Source organism: Peromyscus maniculatus, chromosome 6 (assembly GCF_049852395.1).
Source record: "Peromyscus maniculatus bairdii isolate BWxNUB_F1_BW_parent chromosome 6, HU_Pman_BW_mat_3.1, whole genome shotgun sequence".
NCBI lineage: Eukaryota > Metazoa > Chordata > Mammalia > Rodentia > Cricetidae > Peromyscus > Peromyscus maniculatus.
In genome coordinates this window covers 134260854-134281738 of record NC_134857.1, presented here as the reverse complement: position 1 = coordinate 134281738, position 20885 = coordinate 134260854, and the positions used below count along the sequence as shown (strand labels likewise).

Here is a 20885-nt window from a genome sequence, read left to right as displayed (position 1 = left end):
CATGTTTCTAGTTTTATTGTATAAAACTAAATTTGGCATAGAATGTTACCAACCTGTACTTCTTGCTTCCTTGGTCTTGTGTTAAAACAAGATTTTGAACAGTAATGATATTTTATGCTTTGATTTTGAAATCAGCATATAGTGTGTTAGAGACCATGGTAACATTTTCAAACCAAGCATTTTTGTGTTTCACCTTTCCCACCTCCTCCATACAGTTGCCTCTGCTCCCCTTGTATTCCCCTATTATTTTCCCATTTCCTGTCCCATGTGTCCCCTTTCCCACCTCCATCCCTTCTCATCACCTGATACCAACCTCTCTAGGGAAAGGATAACATTGAACGAGGTGACCCAAACTCATAAGATAAAACCAGCATGTTCTTTCTCATATGTAGATTCTGACCTGTGACATGTAAAGTTTAAAAACTCTAGATGGATTGATTTTAACTTGATTTTTGAGATAAATGTAGATCCACAAGTAGATGTGAGAAACTGAACTTTCCACATGCTCAGATTCCCTAAACAGTCATACTTTGTGGAACTATAAGGTAACATTATAACCACTCTCTTCATTTAGATTGAACTAATTTTATATCCATTCAGTGTGTGCCTGTGAGGGATAGTTCTACGTGCAGATTTGGGGCTTCTATCATAGAACAATTAAGATTTTTTAAAGCCCTTTTTAAAGGTTTCTATTGTTATTATTTGTGTGCTCATGTGGGTCCAAGTCAATATGTGCAATGTGCATGCAGATGCCTGAAGAGGCCAGGACAGTCCACTGGATTCCCTGGGGCTGGAGTTATAGGAGGTTGTGAGTCATCTGACAGGGATGCTGAGGAACTGAACCCAGGTCCTCTGCAAGAACAGCAAGTGCTATAAACTATCTCTCTATCTCTGTCATGAATTTTAATAAGACATTTTCTTATGATTGTCTGGCTTAATAGGTAGGAGTATAATTCAAGATTAATTCTGCAGTCTCTATATATTCTAGGTTAGAATCTTGATTTGTTTTCTATATGAATAAAATGACTTGAAATTTTCTGACGTTTGTTAATGTGCATGGGAAATATTTGTCAGTGTGCCCATGAGTTCTCCTTAATTGTGAAAACATAATTAGACTTTGTCACCATGAGAAATAAACAAAATACATATATCTGCCACAATTAATTACCAGTTAAGTCTTTCCACAACACTATCTAGACATGGGCAAGAGAGGTCACCTATGCAATTATTTTACAGTAATAGACTGGGGGCATATCAGTGACAAATCAAGCTACTGTGGTCATCCATGGAGCCATGACAAAGTGATGGTAATCCAATGTGCAATTTCATACAGGATGGTAGAAACAGGGAGGTGTAGTCTGGTGTTTTTGCTTTTTGCTGATGATTTTTTAATTTTTTATTTATTTTAATTAATGTATTTTTATTTTATGTGCATTGGTGTTTTGCCTGCGTGTACATCTGTGTGAGGACGGTGGATCCCCAGTAACTGGAGTTACAGACAGTTGTGAGCCACCATGTGGTTGCTGGGAATTGAAGCCAGTAATCTGTGAACCCCAGGAACTACAATGCCAACTTGCTTCTAGAATTTACCCAATGCTCTTAACCACTGAGCCATCTCTCCAGCCCCTGCTTATGATTTTAAAAAGAAACAAAAGCCACATCGAACTGGGAAAGCTACATCAACTTCTGCGCATCTCTCCATCAGTTCTGCTCCTCCTGTGGAAATCTCCCAGCACGGCCCATTCCATCATCTCCCATCCATTCTTTAATATTTATTTTTCTTCAATGTTTTGACAATTTCACACATGCATATCATGAATTTTCATACTCTGTTACCTCTCTCTTTCATCTTCTTCCCACTCCTGCAGAAACTCCTCTTCTTCTTACTTTTTTTGCATTTTTGTAGCACACTAAGTTCAATTGGGGTGTTTGCATGACCACAAGCACAGAGTTATTTTAGTTTTATGTTTTGGACCACTAGCGACTACACTGATGATGAAGACAGCTCCTCATCGTGCACCCCGGCTGCTGACAGCTTCAGGGAGGAGTGAAGCTCCGTGAGCCCCTCCCCACTGTGATGGGATATTGATGCGCCCCATCCGGCACATGGCTGCTATGGACTTATGGAGGTAATTGCTGTGTTGTGTCCAGCAGAGTGTGTTTCACAGCAGTCTCCATACATCCCCTGTATGGACATCTTGGAGTAGGTGACATAGATGCCGTGCTTAGGGCTGAGCAGTCAACAATAACTTATTCTCAGCACCAGTTACAGCTTTCAAATTGCCTGAATGGTCTTACTCATCTGTGAACCCTGGGAACTACAATGCCAACTTGCCAGCAAGATAAGCCTACTGGTACGTCAGTGCCATGGCTATTCTGTGGGTCACCAGATGCTCTCTGGTTGGATTTGAGGCTGCTCTACAGGAGGGAATGTATACCTGGTAACATAAACCTGGTCAAAAGTGCACGGACAGAGGACAGATGAGCCCTGGGGGAAGCTGCTACTGTTGTTTTTCTGAACAGGTGTGTTGTAAAACTGCTTTCTAAATATTTGTATTTTTATATCCATAGATTAGCACAGGTCTGAGCGTTGTTTGGAGAAGCGTCTGTTTGCAGCAGGGTACAGATAATGCAGAAACCAATGCTAGTCGGAGTGCTGGTGATTTCTTACTGGTTGACCCTAGGGACAGTTAGGCAGAAGCACAGTTGCTGAGTGGGCAGCTTTCCTGCCTTCTGCCACGCTTTTACTCTCTACAGGGCACCTGGTGTGGACCAGAACTAAGCAGGAGCGGAACCAAACACCTGCCTTGAGTCTCACAGTAACGCTGTGGGATAGCAGCAGGAGTCCCGTGACTCTGAGAAGTTTGACTGTGGAAAACAAGCCATCTCCACATTCGCCCTCCTTAAGCGCCTCATCTCCATACTCACACACATGTACATGTGCACTGCCTCTCTCTCTCTCTCTCTCTCTCTCTCTCTCTCTCTCTCTCTCTCTCTCACACACACACACACACACACACACACACACACACACATACACATACACACACACACACACACACTTCTAGAAGGAGCACTGGAGGTCTCATAGCTAAAGAGCTGTATAGAGAGAGACACTGACAACATTCAATATGTCCACGTGTTTTATAAGAAGGTCAAAGTTAGCCGGGCGTTGGTGGCGCACGCCTTTAATCCCAGCACTCGGGAGGCAGAGCCAGGCGGATCTCTGTGAGTTCGAGGCCAGCCTGGGCTACCAAGTGAGCTCCAGGAAAGGCGCAAAGCTACACAGAGAAACCCTGTCTCGAAAAACCAAAAAAAAAAAAAGAAGGTCAAAGTTATTGTCAGTGTGACTGGGAAAAGTTGACTCTGATTGGAGCCAAGTGGACTAAATCATGCTCATATTAGGACATACCTCAGAGACATGTTATCTTTGATTCTTTGCTTGTAAGATGGTGAAAGACTCAAGTAGATGGCTACATTTTGGCATATTTAAAAAGTGAGAACTCAAAGAGTTAATATTTTATTGAGCTTCATATAATGTGAGGTACTGCTTCTGGGACCCTGGCAATCCTACACTCACAAATACACGCACATGTATTCTACACATACAAACTGGTGCATATACAACACATAAAAGAAAGCAATTAAAATGGAAAAAGTAGTTTGTCAAAGAGAATCACATCAAACTTCATTCCAAACACAAATCAGCTGTTAAAAAAAAAAACACCACAGCAACTGCTCTTTCTTCTTTCCTTCCATCAGACCAATTTGTTCACTTCAAATGGGATGCTGATTAGAAGCAATCAACGTATAATTAGCCACAGAAGAAGGTCACACTGAGGCTGGGTGTCCTAATTGATCCTGGGCTGTTCTTCAAGTGCCTGTGACACATGTCTGGACCATGCTGCCAGTTGATAAGAACATAACGCATAGAATACAGCTCTGATGTATAAATACACTGTTGCGGGGCTGATAGATGCAGCATGCAACACTGCAGTCGAGACATATCGTACTGAGTTGTGATCCCTATGCATTTCACAGGGCTCTTTCAGCATCATTCTTCATCCCTGCTGTTACATCATCAATTCCAGAGGTTTGAACACTATTATAAATAAGAATTAGATGCCTGGGAGAGTGGGTTGCCCTGAAGATTAAAATACTACATTTGCTATGTATGTTTCCTACATAATCTAGGAAATCATTTATGAAAATAATAAACATGTCATTTTTGTTTTATTACAGGAACATTGGTCTGTATGGTATAGTGGAAAGAGTAGGAAGATAGTCATTCATTGACTTAGTAATTCCTTCATTCTACAGATACTTATTAATCATCTACTCTGGGGTTTGAAGGTAGTGTGAACACAGCGGTAAACAAAACAGATGAGAAGCCTTATCCACAAGGTGTTTGGCCTTTAGCACAGGGAGAAAGACAGTGAACCATTTGATTGCTACTGAGGGCTAGAAAAGAGATTCAAGAGTGAGGGGCAGATGGGTGCAGCTCCATTTTAAGTGAGAGGTCTTGGGCTTTTCAGTCAGTAAATTACCTTCATACAAGCCTGAGGACATGAGTTTGGATCCTTAGCACCCATGTGAAAAGCTAGGTGTAGCATCAGGCCTGTGGTTTCAGAGCTTGGGGACAGACCCTAGATCACTGGGGTCTCTGGCTAGCCAGCCTAGCTGAATCCGTGAGCTTTGGGTTCAGTGAGAAACCCTGCCTCAAAAAATAAGGTTGAGAGAAATAGAGGGCACTCCAAGTCAGCCTCTGGTCTTCACAGGCACACGTACACATTTGCACACACATGATCTCACTAGAAAGATAGCAATTATAGAAAGATTTGCGTATTGGTGGTTGATCCAGGGAGCCATCTGGAAGAAGAGTACTCATCTCGGCGAAGGAAGTAGAGACTCAGCAGCAGGAGCCTGCCTGCCTCCTTCAAAGAAGGCAGATGGCCGAGGGCAGCGCTTAGAGGAGTTTTGTTTCACCTTGCCTTGTCTGGGCTTATTTATTTATTTGACCTCATAGAGCTTTCTGCTTAGAGGGGAATGTGGGAGTATCTTCTAGACTGTCATGTAGTGGGTAGCTGTTCTAGCTTTGACCTGGAAGTACTACCTTCAGTAAGGCTTCCAGGAACTGTCACGCCTACCTATGACTGGCCCCTGAGACCGGGCCGAGATGGGAGCCCTTTAAGACCCGAGATCTGGATGTGCTGGCTCTTTTGGTTGTTGATGATCCTGGACGCTGGATGGTAGACTGAGCGGAGGTCTCCAGAGCTGGGCTGCACCACACCTCTCCCAGATCCTGTAACCAACCCCTTTACTAGCTGTAAGTTACCCCCCAAGATAAACCTCCCTTTTAACTACTGGAGTTGCCTTCATAAATCTTCCAATAGTGTCACAGGCTACAGAGCTCAGGGAAGCTAGTGGTCCCTCTTGATATGCAGAGAAAGGAAGCATCTAAAGCCAGCAAAGCAGGTAACTGGCCAGGAGCTCAGCCAACAAACAGTTCCAGCCTGCATGACAGGAATGACCAGAAACTCCAGCTACAGCCACCCTCCACACACAGATCCCATCATCAGAGGACCTGGCAGAGGAGCCTCAAGTCTCAAGACTTTTTATTTTTATACTTTTTTCTATTATATTTTTAGTATTTTTTATGTCATTAAAATATTTGTGTTTCTTCCTCCTCTTTTATCTAATTTTGACATGTTTTCTCTAATTTCTAATCATGCATTATTTCTCTCCCCATCCCATGCTCTTTCTCTTCTTCTGCTGCTATTTAACTTTGATTCCCCCTTTTCTCCTTTCTCACCACTTTCCTTTATTTCATTCATTATGATCTCAGTTGATTTTAACTTCATATCTTTTCTCCATTATTTTAAGCAATTTTCCTCTCTATGTGTATTGGTGGTATAGTAGAAGATTTCACTTGATTTAACCAGAGTTCTCTACCTGGGGTTTGTTTCTCCTCTCTACAGATGCAGCCTTTCAGAGAAGGCTGCTTATGTAGACAACCCCAACAACTAGGAAGAGACACACATCTTAACAGATGCACAAATCACAGTTTAGAAATCATGAAAAAGCAAGACAACATGGCTCTTCCAAACATTCACAACTCCTCAATAAATGAATCCAAAGACACAGAAATGATTGGAGCCCCAGACAAGGACTTATGGGCTGTGGTTACTTATAAGAGCAAATGGTTACCATCTCCAAGGTTCCCTGGTAACTCTGAAATCATTCATCTCTGCCATAGCTTTGATTAAATGTAAATGGACATGATATCAGGCTCCATGTTCCTACCACACAGACAGACTCAACATGGAGTTTCTGAATTCACCATGAATGTTGGCGACTCCTAACACCACCATGAAGGCAGCCTTCGCCTTACCTGGGTAGTAGGGCACTGTAGCCTCGGCATCATGGAAGAACCGGTACACCTGAATAGGTTAAAGTAAAACAAAATGGTCTTGTTCCTGTTAACAAAAGAAAACACACACAGTTTTTATCAGTGACAGTGGGAGTGCCCTACAGCACCTCAAACCACAGACGCTTTTAATGCCTTGCCTTTAAATACCAGCTTTATCTTCTGTATATGGGTGCAGCATATTCTCAAACCGCCTAACAATCACAGCATTGTTTTGTGATTATTAAAAGTTGAAATAGATTGTCCACCAACAAGAAAGGGTTTATCACAAGGCAGAAGATCACACTGTCATTGGGAATGATGTTGACACACGTTTAATGGAAGGTGTGTGTGTGTGTGTGTGTGTGTGTGTGTGTGTGTGTGTGTGTGTGTGTGTGTGTGCGCGCGCGCGCGCTCAATCTCTGACTCAGTCTTCTGTCGTATCCGTGTTGAAAGCCCAGCAATCTTCATGAGCCGAAGTTCTTGTAGTGGCCAGAAGGTGGCGGTACAATCAACCAAATTTCCACCTTTTAGTGGAAATACTGAAGAACAAGGTCTTCAAGCCACAGGTCAGGAGTAGCTTCCTGTGCTGAAAGGCATTGAGAGTTACACACTGAGGCAAAGCATATGTGCCCTCTGGAGCTGGGGTTTCATCTGGTTTGGCATTTCAGGAAACCAGTGTTTCTCACACAGTCCTTTTGGTTGGGCGCAGGTGAAACAAAAGGCCGGATTCTTCTCCATCTGACGATGCCCTCTCCAAACACAGGCTCTACGCCCAGTTATGAGGAATCTCTCCTACATATGAGACCCAAGGACAGCTGCAAGGTCATCACTCCAGTGGCCCTGGCATGGCTTTACCTAAACAATTTACTCGGCCTGAGATGCACCCACTGCGTTCTGGCACAGAAGCATGCACATTCATTTAGCATACACACACACACACACACACACACACACACACACACACACACACACACACACAGGCCACAGGTCAACCACAGATGTCATTCCTCAGGCATTATCCACATTTTATTTAAAGACAGGGTTCCTAACTGACCCGGAGCTCACCAAGTAGGCTAGGCTGGCCGGCAGATGACCCCGAGCGATCTGCCTGCCTCTGATGGCCCAGCACTGAGAACACAAGCATGGGCCACCACACCCGGCCTTTTAAACATGGGTTGAAGGGACTGAGCCCAGATCCAGGTGCTCAGGCAGCAGGCGCGTTACTAGGTCACTTCCCCAGTCCTCCTGTGGACGGCTGAGGACGACTGCAGGGCGCACTGAGTTCTCTCCTTCCACCATACGGGTTCCAGGGATTGGACTCCGGGGCCAGGCATGGCAGCAAGTGCCTTTACCACTAAGCCACCGCTCTGGCCTAGCCTGACATCCTGAATTGACACCATATCAGGCACACTTCCACGTCAAAAACACACCTCTACACAGTAACAGTTACATAGTTAAAGATGATTGGTATTTCTTTAATCGTATCATAGCCCATCTCATCCATCTCTTTGGACAGACCGGTAGACTGCGTTCTGTTCTGACGCCTGCACTGTACTCACTACATTCTGTTGTTTAGTTTCACTGCTCCTGTTTTGGCTGTGACAAGAGACAGTGTGAATCTCTCATACTGTCTTCATATGGCCTATGAAGTTTATCTTCACCTTGGCAAAAATAGCCATATGGGCAAGAAACTGTTCTTGCCCAGACTGCTTGAAAAAATGTATTGACTGGACATGCAGGACCCATAAAAAGGTGACCACTGAACTTTGCTTGACAAAATGGTCCTTCAGGTTCCTGCTTTACAGAGGAAACTGCCAGATATTGTACAGGACACAGAGAGAAATGACTGAGAGACTCTAGGCCTGTGGGCTGAAGACAGATGCCCCAACTTTACAAGAGAATTTTGGATGACTGTCCAGGCTGCCAGCTGTCTCTGTCTACTCTCTCAAGACTCCCAAAAGTTGCTTATATCCTTCTCTCATTTCTCAGGTAACAGTATATCCTTCTGAGGTCTTTGATGTAGTTGAAGCTGGATACTTCCAATTTTCCTTAGTTATGATAAAAGATAAGTTAGATATAAAACCTTAGACTCACAAATATAAGATAGCTAGGATATCTTCTTTAGTTTTGCCAAATACACTAGTTATTATAAATAGACTAGGTATTATAACTGTAATTCTTACTTGGTAATTGTTTTGTTAGCTGTAATTTTACTATGTAAAAGTTAAAACCTTCCTTTTTGAAAAAAAAAAAGGAAATCGTTTTGGATATCGCTGTGGATATCGTTCCGTATAAATAAAACATTGATTGGCCAGTGGCCAGGCCAGAAGTATAGGTGGGACAAAGAGAGAGGAGAATTCTGGGAAGTGGAAGGCTGAGTGAGGGAGACACTGCCAGCTGCCACCATGACAAGCAGCATGTGAAGATGCCGGTAAGCCACAAGCCATTTGATAAGGTATAGATTTATAGAAATGGGTTAATTTAAGATATAAGAACAGTTAGCAAGAAGCCTGCCACGGCCAAACAGTTTAAATAATATAAGCGTCTGCGTGTTTATTTTATAAGTGGGCTGTCAGACTGCCGGGGCTTGGTGGGACCCGGAGAGAAAACTCTCCAGCTACAATGGGGCCTCTAAGGGGGAGGTGGGGCCCCTGACAGGCAGATGGGGCCCCTGACAGGCAGATGGGACCCTGGCTGGTTTTTGTTTCTTTGCTTTTTGGCTTTCATGAGATGATCATACCTCATCTGCTGCAGGCTTCCACCTTAGTGTACTGTGCAGCCACCAAGTAAGGCGAAAGTTTAGGACCACGAAAGCATGAACTGAAACTTTTGAAACCATGAGGCAGAGCAAAGTTTTCCTTTCTTAACTTGTTTTTTTTTTATGTATTTTCTCAGAGTGATGGAAAGCTAATACAGCTCATATAGTTTTAAAAGATGCTTCAGTTCTTCATTCAGTTAGTTTCTAGGCAGAAAACTGTTGAATCACGAAAGAGTAAATGTTGGTGAGTGTTTGATAAAACCTTGCAAATACCACCATAGTACACTGCCAGCAGCAGACAGCAGGGTGCGTATTTCTCACTCCACAAAACACTGGACATTTTAACATCTTTGATTTATTTGACAATCTCATGGGCAAAACAATTTTCAAATTTGCATTTCTCTTTTGAACTGTGACAAGTTTCCTGTTGCCACTGGACATTGCCGTATGCTATTTCTTGCTTGTGACTTTTGTCTCGTTTTCAGTGGAGATCGGCTTTTGTGTTTTTACGTTGATATGTTGTGGTGTGTGTGTGTGTGTGTGTGTGTGTGTGTGTGTGTGTGTGTGCATTCATGCTCGTGGGAGCCAGAGAACAACTTCCCAGAGCTGGTTTTCTCCTTTCCCCTTTACACGGGTTTCTGGGCTCAGAGCCAGGTCATCGGGCTTGCACAGTAAGCATCCTTACCAGCTCAGGCACCTTGCAGGCCCCTGGGTGGACATCCTTTCACTTGTGGTTTCTGTGTTCAGATCATAAAGCCATTGTTCCATTTGTCATGAATGTTTGCTGAATGTGTTTGTTTTTCCTGGACGGCCACTTATCTTTAATTTTGTTTAAAATGATTTTGGTGGTTTCCTTTTTTCCCCTCTTAAGACAAGGTTTCTCTGGTCTGGTTATTCTAGAACTCACTCTGTAGCCCAGGCTGGCCTTGAACTCACAGAGCTCCACCTGCCTTTGCCCTGAGTGCTGGGATTACAGGGATGAGTCACAATGGCTGCCCCTTTTGGTGGCTTACTTTCAATGACAGAATTCTTCAAAATTTCTGTTGTGTTTTTGGTTTTGCTTTTATGTTTAGAAGTTGTTGTTTAGCCCATAGTTTTATTTGCTTTTTATTGTTTCTTTCAGCTTTATATTTTAAAGGATTTTATAGTATTTATCTCATAGCTTTATATTTTAAACACTTGACTGTTCTCATCATACTACAAAACAATTATTGTTTCCTTCTTAAAACAGTAAGATAGTGTAATACAGAAGAGCCAGTGCTGAGAACCACTGGGCTGCTTTTCTCTTCTTGCCTCAGAACAAGTGATTGTTGGAGATTTCACTGTCTCAGAGGTACTGGATCTTTGGTCCTTAGTTCTCCTTTGGGCAGAGAGTCCACAATGTGGTCAAGGATGTCCCTTTTCTGTTTTGTATTTTGCAAAAATTCTTCACCATCCTTCTTGGCACTTATTTCTGAACTCATCTTCTGAGATTTACAGTTTTTCATTTTCTAAATGTTTTCAGAATTATCTAAGTCTTTATTTTTATTTATGGGATGCTTTTGATCAGTTTTCTTGATTTCTTTCATTTTCTCCTTAATCAACCTTTTTTACTTCACTTCTCTTTTCTTTTTCTGCTTTACTTTCTTTTGGTTTGGTGTTTTACTTTCTTCATCAGAGAGATCGGAATCAGAGCCTGAAAGGTCATGGACGCGTTTCGAGTCTTCCATATCTTTGACCAACATGGTTCAACTTAAACTTTTGGTTGTGGAACATGGCTAGAAACTTCTTGTCAGTTCTGACTTTTCTGTCATTTCCCAAAATCTGGGATCCTTTGAAACCCACCCAAACTGCTGGTCGTTCATTATTTCTTGTTTGGATGACATTCTTGTTTGGATGTTTTAAAGTCTTACTGAAGAAATATCCAGAGAAACCGAGTAAAATCCCAAGGAGATCCTGTTGGAGAACAACACAGCTCCTCACTTGTCTTTTTGGATCCTGGTCTGAGCTCCTAGCCCACAGTCTTATAAATATGCCCCTGGCTGCTGTTACTTTATGATTTTTATCTTATATGCACATAAAACCCTCACTGCTCCTGTATTCTTTTAGGTATGAATTATGATATACATATAATTTTACATCCGTGAACAGCATTTCATTTAATTCCATTCCATTCCCTTAATAATGTATTTTCTGGGTACTGACTTGAAATTCTATCTCTATCACAGAAAATCTGGTTGAGTTCCAAATCCAGTGGCACAGGCTGTAACCTCAGCTAGGCCAGAGGCACAGGGAGGCAGATGGCAAGTTCAGTGCCTTGGTTCAGGAGTGAGCTCAAGGTCACCATAGGCAACTTAGTGAGACTCTGTTCCAAAACAGATAAATAATTAAGTAAATAGGGGCCAGATTTATGGCTCAGGTAGAGTACTCGTCTCCATGTGCAGGCCCTAGAGTCTGTCACCAACCCTGAGGAAAACGTATCTACAGTTGGATTTATTTTTACCCAGTTTTATTACCATTCTACACTTTAGAATAATGTGATTATTGTGATGAATTTAGCCTAACATTTTCCTTAGATATATTTTATTTAATTACACCTATACATATTTAAGTTTTCAGATTTATTTATTTTATCTTATGTTTTGCTTGCATGTGTTTTATGTGCACTGTGTACATTGCCTGTTGCTGGTGGAGGCCAGAAGAGGGCTGTAATCCCCTGGGACTGGAGACCATTCTTGGGATCTCTCTGTAAGACCAGTAAACACTCCTAACTGCCGAATGTCTTTCTAGCCCCTTAAGTTAAAAAAGAAAGAAAACCTTTATTTTTATTGTATGTATATGGGTGTCTTGCCTGCACGTACAGCTGTACATCATGTGCTTACAATGCCTGTGGAGGCTAGAAGAGGGCACTAGAGCCCCTGAAACTGGAGTTTAAGGTGCTTGTGAGCCTCCATATGGGTGCTAGGAATTGAACCTGGGTCCTCCGGAAGAGCAGCCAGCGTTCTTACCCACTGTGCTACCTCTCCAGCCTCTTACCTAAAAATTTTAATACTGAGTCAAGTTTGATTTTCTATAGGTATTTTCACTTATCATTAACTCTGTAAGCATAAGCATCAATTCCAGGGGGATCTGTCTTAGTCAGCGTTACAACTGCTGTGATATAACACTATTAGCAGCATCATAACACAGATGCAAATAAAAGGAAATATGAAGAAAATTGGCTGTCATGAGCACTTTCTCCAGTGGATCTGTTAGATTTTGTTAAATGGATGGACCAGAACTGTCACTCACATCTTGTTGGGATATGTTCCATTTTAAATTTATATTTATCAGACGCTTCATTTGAATGAATAATCTGGTAGGCAAGAGTCACCTCTGGACAGTCTTTATATACTGAAATTTGGGGTGCAGCCTCTTGTCTGACATAAGTAGGTCAGGGACTTAGGCCTGGAAGACTTGTTACAGAAACCCTTCTAAAAACAGCCTGTTTCAAAGAAACTGAGGAGTCACAGATTTCTGTGTTTTCTTCTCTCACCACCTGGTGCTTTCTTTGCCCCCCACAGTGTAAAAGTCTCAGGGGTTATTTTTTGTTTTGTTTTGTTTTGTTTTTTGTTTGTTTGTTTGTTTTAGGTTTCCAAGGTTAAAATACAACTACAGTCTGGATTAATTTAGTCCAGGTGTCTGTTACTCAGAGGTCTTTTATAAGGGAAACTTTCTTACTCCTCCAGATTTCAGTTTTCTCTGTTATCTGCTGTTATTCTACCCCATGAATTCTTCAGCTCTTTACTGAGTGTCTGTCTTTAAATCTATGTATCTCCTGGCATAACACATTCTCGGTTCTGGGTGGCACTGCAGAGACATGACAGGCGGCTGGACTTGTCGGTGGAGACCCTGTTGTTAACTGGCCTTTTGTTTTTCCATAACTACCCAAAACCAGCAATCACAGAAACTCAACTGGTTCCAAAGAATGAGAAGATCTAGCATCAAGCCCATTAGTGAAGAAACAAGAAAGAAATGGACCATGAGAAGAGGTAAAGGCTTTCTAAAAATGTGAGACGTGGCTTTTGTCTGTCTGCTTGATTTTAGGTAAATAATAGAAAACTTGCTTTCAAACAGAGACACTAATGTTTTGATTGATATTGGACACATTTTTTAGCTATCAGGGCACTGTTCACTGATGAGTTATCCTCCAAGATCACTGAAGATCTGAAGATACTTCAAAAGGCAGAATGATTGTTAGTAAACATTATGGCAAAATGGCCAAATAGTGCATGGTGCATGCATTTCAGAAGCTGCTCAATACCGCCATACAATATCCCTATCCGAAGGACATGCTCTAAATATGACTAGCAAGTCCCTGGTCCCATCCTTGGTTTAGAATTTTATTTTCCCTGATAAGAGATGCAGAGAATGAAAACTCCAAACCACTTTTGGCTGTCTGTAAGAAAGGAGACAGCAGAAGCTTCCTTCATGAGTGTCAGCCTTCCCCAGGGATCCCACGGGACTGATGCTAATGCATTTAGGTTACCGTTACAGTAAAGCCACAGAAGACACAGTGGCCATACTCACTCATTGGAGGTTCCCTTCTGGCCACAAAAGTGTCCCTGGCTGTCTGTAGGATAGGCCACTCTCCTGGGGTCACCATGTGTCCAAGCTGCGGGAACAAAAAAGGACAAAGTCCCCATCAGCAACATCTGGCTGGAGGCAGTCTGATTTGAGAGATTCGAATTGCCACGGCAACGCTCACCTCTTCCCCCTCAGTCATAGAACATTATTGATTTTCTTCAAAGAGTAATTTCTTAATGAAAAGTAAAATAAAATATGGATGAATTGGTCTGAAAGCACGTTTTTCTTCTCTCCAGATTCATCTGGGTTGCAGCCAAAACATGAGGTAATGCACTTAGAAAATGACAGTTATTAAAATGAGGAGGAGAGGGCACAGACAAAAGCTCTCTTGGAAAAAAAAAGATGCCTTTTCTAAAGCTCAGACACAAATGACTTCATGCCAGAGCTGATAGATTGACTCCAGGCAGCATGATGTAATGCTTTGGGGGGATACAGAAGTGAAAAACACTTAAAAATTCAGCAGAGTGAACCGACTAGCTCTCTGATTTCATAGGACATTCAAAAGGCAAACAAGGACACAGCGGAGGCAGCCGCCAGGAAAGATCTGCCAGGCATTTGTCCGGTAATCTCAGAGCTTAATACGAATACCATGCGTCCCTGACCTCAGTATGATGAGGACTCAGCCACATTTTCTGGGGAGATGCTGGGCTCTGCTTCATGCAAACGCATAGTCCTTTTTGGTTTGTTTTTGCGTGGTTATAAACTTGGCCTGACAGGTAGATGACAGACCATCAAAAAGTAGCACCCATCACTACACTAGCTAATACTTGTTAATTCTAACTGAATTTCTCTATCTTCTCAAAGTTTGAAAAACACAGTTGCTAAAAGTCTAGGCTGCAGCTGAAAACATATCATTTGCCTCTGATAACACTGATCAGCCATCTCCTTCCCCACACTTATTGGATGTGACAGTTTGCCTTAATATTCAGTCACCCTTATGCATGTGGCTGATGTGATTTGAGATGATAAAAAAAATCAATTTTCCAAATGAGGACTGTAATAAGAAAGAGGATTTTTTTTTTCAGTATTTTTCTCGTCAGCCCAGCTTTCCTCTCCAGCGTCTAAGTTCCAGGAAGGCTCCCTTGTCTGCTTCTCTCTAATGTCACAGAGGCCAAATCAGCTCCATCTTCGATGCCATCTTGTGAGATCTGAGGGGCTCTCCGGCACCATGTCTTCCTGTCCTTATTTTCCAGAATAAAGAAATAACTGTAACTCGGTGTGTAAACAACATCTAAGTGCTCAGTGCTCACTGAGATCCTTATTACACTGTCTCTGTGCTTTGGTTTGTTACGTACTGGCCAACCCTAATGCAAAGATCCAATTATATCCAACTCTGTGCTTCAATGTGCCTTTTTCAGCTTAAAATGTTTTATGCTGTTTTCCTAAATAATCATTAACTGAGAATTAGGCATCTGACTCCTTTTATATAATTTTCTTTACTCTTGAGGATTTCATGCATATATACAATGCAATGTGACCGCCTCCACCCAACTGCTCCTCCAACTCTCCCCATCTCAATTCTATGTCTTTTGTTTTAATAACCTAGTTATTTAATAAGTCCAGTTAGTGTTGCTCATATGTGCGTGGGTGTGGAGCCATTCAGAGGAATATGAGCAACCACTGCCACACCCTCAGAGAGGGTGACACTCCCTTCTCTTGGCATTGCCAATGGCCAGAAGGTCCTCAGTAAGGACTGGGGCCTGGAGAGTAGCCACCATATATAGGTATCTATTTCTTATTGTCTATAACCCAGATCAAATTATTGACTTATTTTGAACCTCAACTTTCTAATTAGCTACTAAAGCACAGAAATAATGGTATAAAATACATAGAATATTGAGTTTGCAAAAGAAGATAATGGAAATGGAACATCTGGTATGCGCTCAGAACACACCATGGATTCAGTAATGCTAGCTCTTTAATTTATCCAAAATCAACATCTGAAACCAGACTTTGATGCATGTGCTTTGTTTGGAGGTGGGGATGGCTCTAGAAGCTTCCACAGGGGCAATTGGCTGGACTCTGGAAAGGTTAAGGATGATAAAGGAGACAAGGAAGAGCAGGACACTGTGGCAGGCAGCTGTGGTCATCCGAGAACTTCTTCTGCCCGTGCTTGTGGGGAGCCATTGCACACTTGTCCCCATAACCGTAAGCACATGTTGGTGGGCTGAGAGGAAGTGGGGTCGCCCATCAGTAGCAGCTGCCATGATTTCTTTTCCCCTTTACATCATCGATCAACTTATTAAAGACTTTCTTAAGTGACCACTCTGTGTTGTGGGTCAGAAGCCATCCCTGGGATGAATGCACATCAGAGTTCTCCAAGAGAACGGAGACGGGAGGATGAAGTTTTGGAGGGCTCAGAGAAGAAGTGGGACTTGAGAGAGACTTTGAAAAATGGTTAAGATTTGAACACAGAAAGAACCGTGTGATGATAGAAGTTCTCTGTATTATCTGCTTGTGATGGGTCGGAGAGTCATGTGACTCATGCATCTCACAGTAACTCTAAGAGGTTGCCATTTTTTAAAAATCTAGGTTCTGTATTAGAGTTTATTTCTCAAAATCACACACTTCTTAAGTGATAAAACCAGAGCTTAAGGTTAGGTTTGTTGCTTCACGAGGCCTTTGGTTTTATCCACCAGACTACAGTAGCAAGAAAGCTAAAATAGATGAAATAAATAAAAAATATTTCCAAAATAAAAAATTTAGATACATTAAATATTAAAAAAAAAAAAAGAGTTTCTTTTTTTCTTTTTTTTTGGTTTTTCGAGACAGGGTTTCTCTGCGTAGCTTTGTGCCTTTCCTGGAGCTCACTTGGTAGCCCAGGCTGGCCTCGAACTCACAGAGATCCGCCTGCCTCTGCCTCCCGACTGCTGGAATTAAAGGCGTGCGCCACCACCGCCCGGCAAGAATTTCTTAATGAAAAGGTTTGAATAGATTAAATAATGAAGCCTCCTGATGTGAATAAATTAGGAGTAAGCTTGTTTTCTTTTCTTTTTTCTTTTTTTAAAGAAAAAATTTTTAATTCATTTTACATACCAAAGATCCCCCTCTTCCCTTCTCCCGTCCCTCCAGCCTCCCCTTCCAAATCCACCTCCCATTCCATTCTACAATAAGGTAAGGCCTCCTATTGGGAGGTACACTTAGTAGAGGCAGGTCCAAGCCCCTCCCCCTACCTCAAGGCTGTGCAAGGTGTCCCATCATAGAAGTGGGCTCCAAAAGACTTGCTAATGTACCAAGGATGGATTCTGATCCTACCACCAGGGTGCCGCTTAAGCAGAGCATGCCACACAACTGTCTTGTTATGCAGAGGGCCCAGTCCATCTCATGTAGGCTCCACAGCTGTTGATCCAGATTTCATGAGTTCCCACCAGCTTGTTCCAGCTGTCTCTGTAAGTTTCCCCATCATGATCCTGATGCCCCTTGCTCACAGAATCCCTCTTTTCTCTCTTTGGCCAGACATGGCATGTACTCACTCATAAGTAGATACTAGATGTAAAGCAAAGGATAACCAGACTACAACCTACAGCTCTAGAGAAGTTAGCTAACAAGGAGGACCCAAAGAGGGATGCATGGATTGCCCTGGGAAGGGAAATAGATGAGATCTCCATGAGTGAACTGGGGATGAGGGGTGGGCAGTGGAGGGTAGGGGATGGGGGGATGAGAACGTGGCGGAATGCGATGGCCAAGCTGGAACAGAGTTGGAGTGGGAAAGCAATGAGACAGATATCATGATAGAGGGAGACATCATGGGTATAGCGAGGAACCAAGTGCCAGGGAAGTTCCCAGGAATTCACAGGGATGATCCCAGCTTAGACTACTGGCAATGGTGGAGAGGATGCCTGAACTGGCTTACCCCAGTAATCAGATCAGTGAATACCCTAACTGTCATCATAGAGCCTTTCTCCAGTGACTGATGGAGGCAGATGCAGAGATCCACAGCCAAACACCAGGGCAAGCTCCAGGAGTCCAGTAGTTTCTTTTCTTTTGAATACCATGACAAAAGACGACTCAAGGGAGAAAGGGCGTAGTTTAGCTCACAGTTTCATGTCACCATTTCGGAGAAGTCGAGGCAGGAACTTAAAGCAGCTAGTCACATGACATCCACAGTCAACAGTAGTAGGTAGCTGTTCCAGCTTTGACCTGGAAGTACTACCTCCAGTGAGGCTTCCAGTAACTGTCACGCCTACCTATGACCTGCCCCTGAGGTGGGGCTGGACGGGAGCCCTTAAGACTGGATGTACTGGTGCTCTTGGTTCCTGGTGATCCGGGATGCAGGATGGTAGACTGAGCAGAGTTCTCCAGAGAACACTGCTGGACAGCACTTCACCTCTCCTAGATCCTGTAACCAATCCCTTTACTTGTAAGTTACCCCCAAATAAACCTCTCTTTTAATTACGTGGAGTTGCCTTAATAAATCCCCCAATAGTCAACAACAGAGAGAATGAGCCATGCATGTCATGCATGCCTGTGCTCAGCTCCATTGCTCCACTCTGAGAACCCAGGGCCTCCTGAGTGGGTGGCAGTGCTGCCCACTTTAAGGTTGCCTCTGCTGCATCAGCTGAGGTCATCAAAACAACACCTCCCAGGCATGCACAGGCCACCCTGTCTAGACGGTCCCCAATGAGACTGTTCCAAGGTGATTCCAAGCTGTGCAGAGCTGATTGTTATAACTAACCACGGCAGAACTATGGTTGGGAAATGAAGTGTCCCTCCAATGTCTACAGAATCCCTAGTGCAGAATGTTCAGTGTGGAGGACCCTGGAAGGTGATTGGTTCTTGGGGACTCTGAAGTGATTTGTGGGTTAGCCCATTGATAGCTCTGTGCTTTGAAGGCATTGTTAAAAGGCGGTGAGAACTTTAGGCAGGAGACCTACCTGAAGGAAGTAGGTCACTGAGGGGAAGTGTTGCTGCTGGGCTAACATCTTGTCTCTGGCCCTCTTATCTTCTCTCTGCTTCCTGTCCACACTGAGGAAAGCACCCAGTGTTCCCAGCATGATTTTAAGCCTCGTCTCAGGCATAGCAAGGAAGCAGCTGACCTTGGACTGAGTCATGAGCCAACACAGGTCTTTCCTCTTTTCTCACTCTCGCAGCTATTTGTCATGGTGATGAAAAGGCTGACTCACACCTCCAGGGACAAGAGAAAGAGGCAAAGAGGAAGGCGTCCAAGAAGGAATTCCCTTTCCCAACTCCTGGTGCTGCCCTGTGGCCGTGTTTACTGAGTAGCTTCTACCTTCCCTGCTCAGCTGTGATGAGGAGGCCCGGCCACAGATGGTGTGTGTTTGAGCTGCAGGTGCTCCAAGCTGCTAGCTGGGGAGGAAAGGAGATGCAGCAACAGAAGCCATGTTTGAAGCTGTTCACAAAGTCAGGGCATCCATGTTTTACTTCATTCATGGAAGTTTTCTACACATGGAATTTCCAGAACAGGCTGTCTGGTATAGAAGTCACATGTCCACTATGAACTAAATGGATCATTAGAACAGACACAGTCTATGAGCGCAAAATGCATGACTTGTTTTATTTTATATTTTGAGACAGGGTCTACCGTGTGCCAGGCTAGGCTACAGACATAGTGCTGGGATCATAGGTGTGCACCACCATGCCTAGTTCATGGGGTGCCAGGGATTGAACCTGGAGTGCTGGGGATGCCATGAATGTGTTGCTCTGATTGACTGATAAATAAAATGCTGATTGGCCAGTAGCCAGGTAGGAAGTACAGGACATGCGGGACAAAGAGAGAGGAGCATTCTGGGAATAGGAAGGCTGAGTCAGGAGTCGCCAGCCAGACACAGAGGAAGAAAGATGTGAAGGCAGAATTAGGAAAAGGTACCAAGCCACGTGGCTAAGCATAAATAAGAACTATGGGTTAATTTAAGTGTAAGAGCTAGTCAGAAATAGGGTGAGCTAATGGCCATACAGTTTGTAAATAATATATGCCTCTGTGTGTTTACTTGGGTCCAAGCAGCCGAGGGACTGGTGGGTGAGAGAGATTTGTCCTGACCACCAGTAGGCTGGACACAGGAATACTTCAGCAACATTGGGGTTTTATGCATATTAGGTAAGCATATCTTAAACATAATATGGACAAAATTGTTATTAACTCACTGAAATAATTTCACTTTTTTGATACTCTCAAAAGTGGAAAATTGGAGATTACACATGTCATTCAAGATGTCTTCTCCCTGTCAGATCTGTCTAGAAAATATCTTCATAAATGTGGGCATCTTGTACAAGGTGGTGAACAGTATCATTACATTGTTGATCTATCTAATAAGTCACCCCAAACCTATAGTATCCAACACATCATTGTTATAACAAATAGATAGAAGCCACTCTGGGCTCTATGGTGAGTTTGGGCCTTTCTGGACTGTAGCATTGTAGAAACCACAAAGGAAGGTGTAAGAGACAAAGTAGAACAGTGTCGTGGGGTTCCAGCCTGCCCTCCACCTCATCATACTTATTCAGTAATTAAAAGTCACACATCCTAGTGGTAAGAGTGTAAACTCTAGACTTAAACTGCCTGGGTTATGAAGATAAACAAAACCAAATAACAGTTTGCAGAGCAATTTATACACACTTGAATCAATCATTTTATTCCCTTCATTAGCCTACTGTTTTAAAAGTAATGTGTGTGCATGCGTGTATTTGTGTGGTGTGTGTATGTGTGTGTGTGTGTGTGTGTGTGTGTGTGTGTGTGTGTGTGTGTGTGTGTGTGCATAATGGGGCTGGAAGTCAACCTTGGTTGTCATCCTCAGGTGTTGTCCACCATGTTTTTTGAGACAGGGTCTCTTTCACCTGGAACTCACCAATTCTGCTGGGTTGACTGTCCAGTGAGCTCCACATATCTGTCTGTCCAGCTTCCCCAGAGCTGGGTTTCAGGTGTGCACCACCAAGCCCAGTTTTTTAAGTGGGCTGTGGGGATTGGATTAGGTCCTCATGTTTATGGGGCAAGCACCTAACTGAAGGCACCATCTCACCAGCTCCTAGAAATGACTTCAAAAGACCACTTGGGCTGAATCCGATGCAGACTTGTATGGCGTGTGTACGTGTGTGGTGGGGACAGGGAGGAGGAGGAGAAATTGTACACAAGCAAAAGTCTTATTTGGGCAAATGACC

The 20885-nt window shown here is 43.2% G+C and overlaps 1 protein-coding gene across 9 annotated transcripts in view; it reads right to left on the bottom strand.

The window, feature by feature from the left end:
• The window catches only part of Slc44a5 (solute carrier family 44 member 5), a 290304-nt gene that overhangs the window by 33106 nt on the left and 236313 nt on the right, over positions 1-20885 (bottom strand). For all 9 annotated transcript variants that reach the window (XM_076575270.1, XM_042280176.2, XM_076575269.1 and 6 more), the window contains 2 exons: positions 13716-13800; positions 6392-6476 (listed from right to left, as the gene is read on the bottom strand). In XM_076575270.1, the coding sequence (XP_076431385.1) occupies positions 6392-6476; positions 13716-13800 (170 nt within the window). The remainder of the gene's footprint in view (positions 1-6391; positions 6477-13715; positions 13801-20885) is intronic.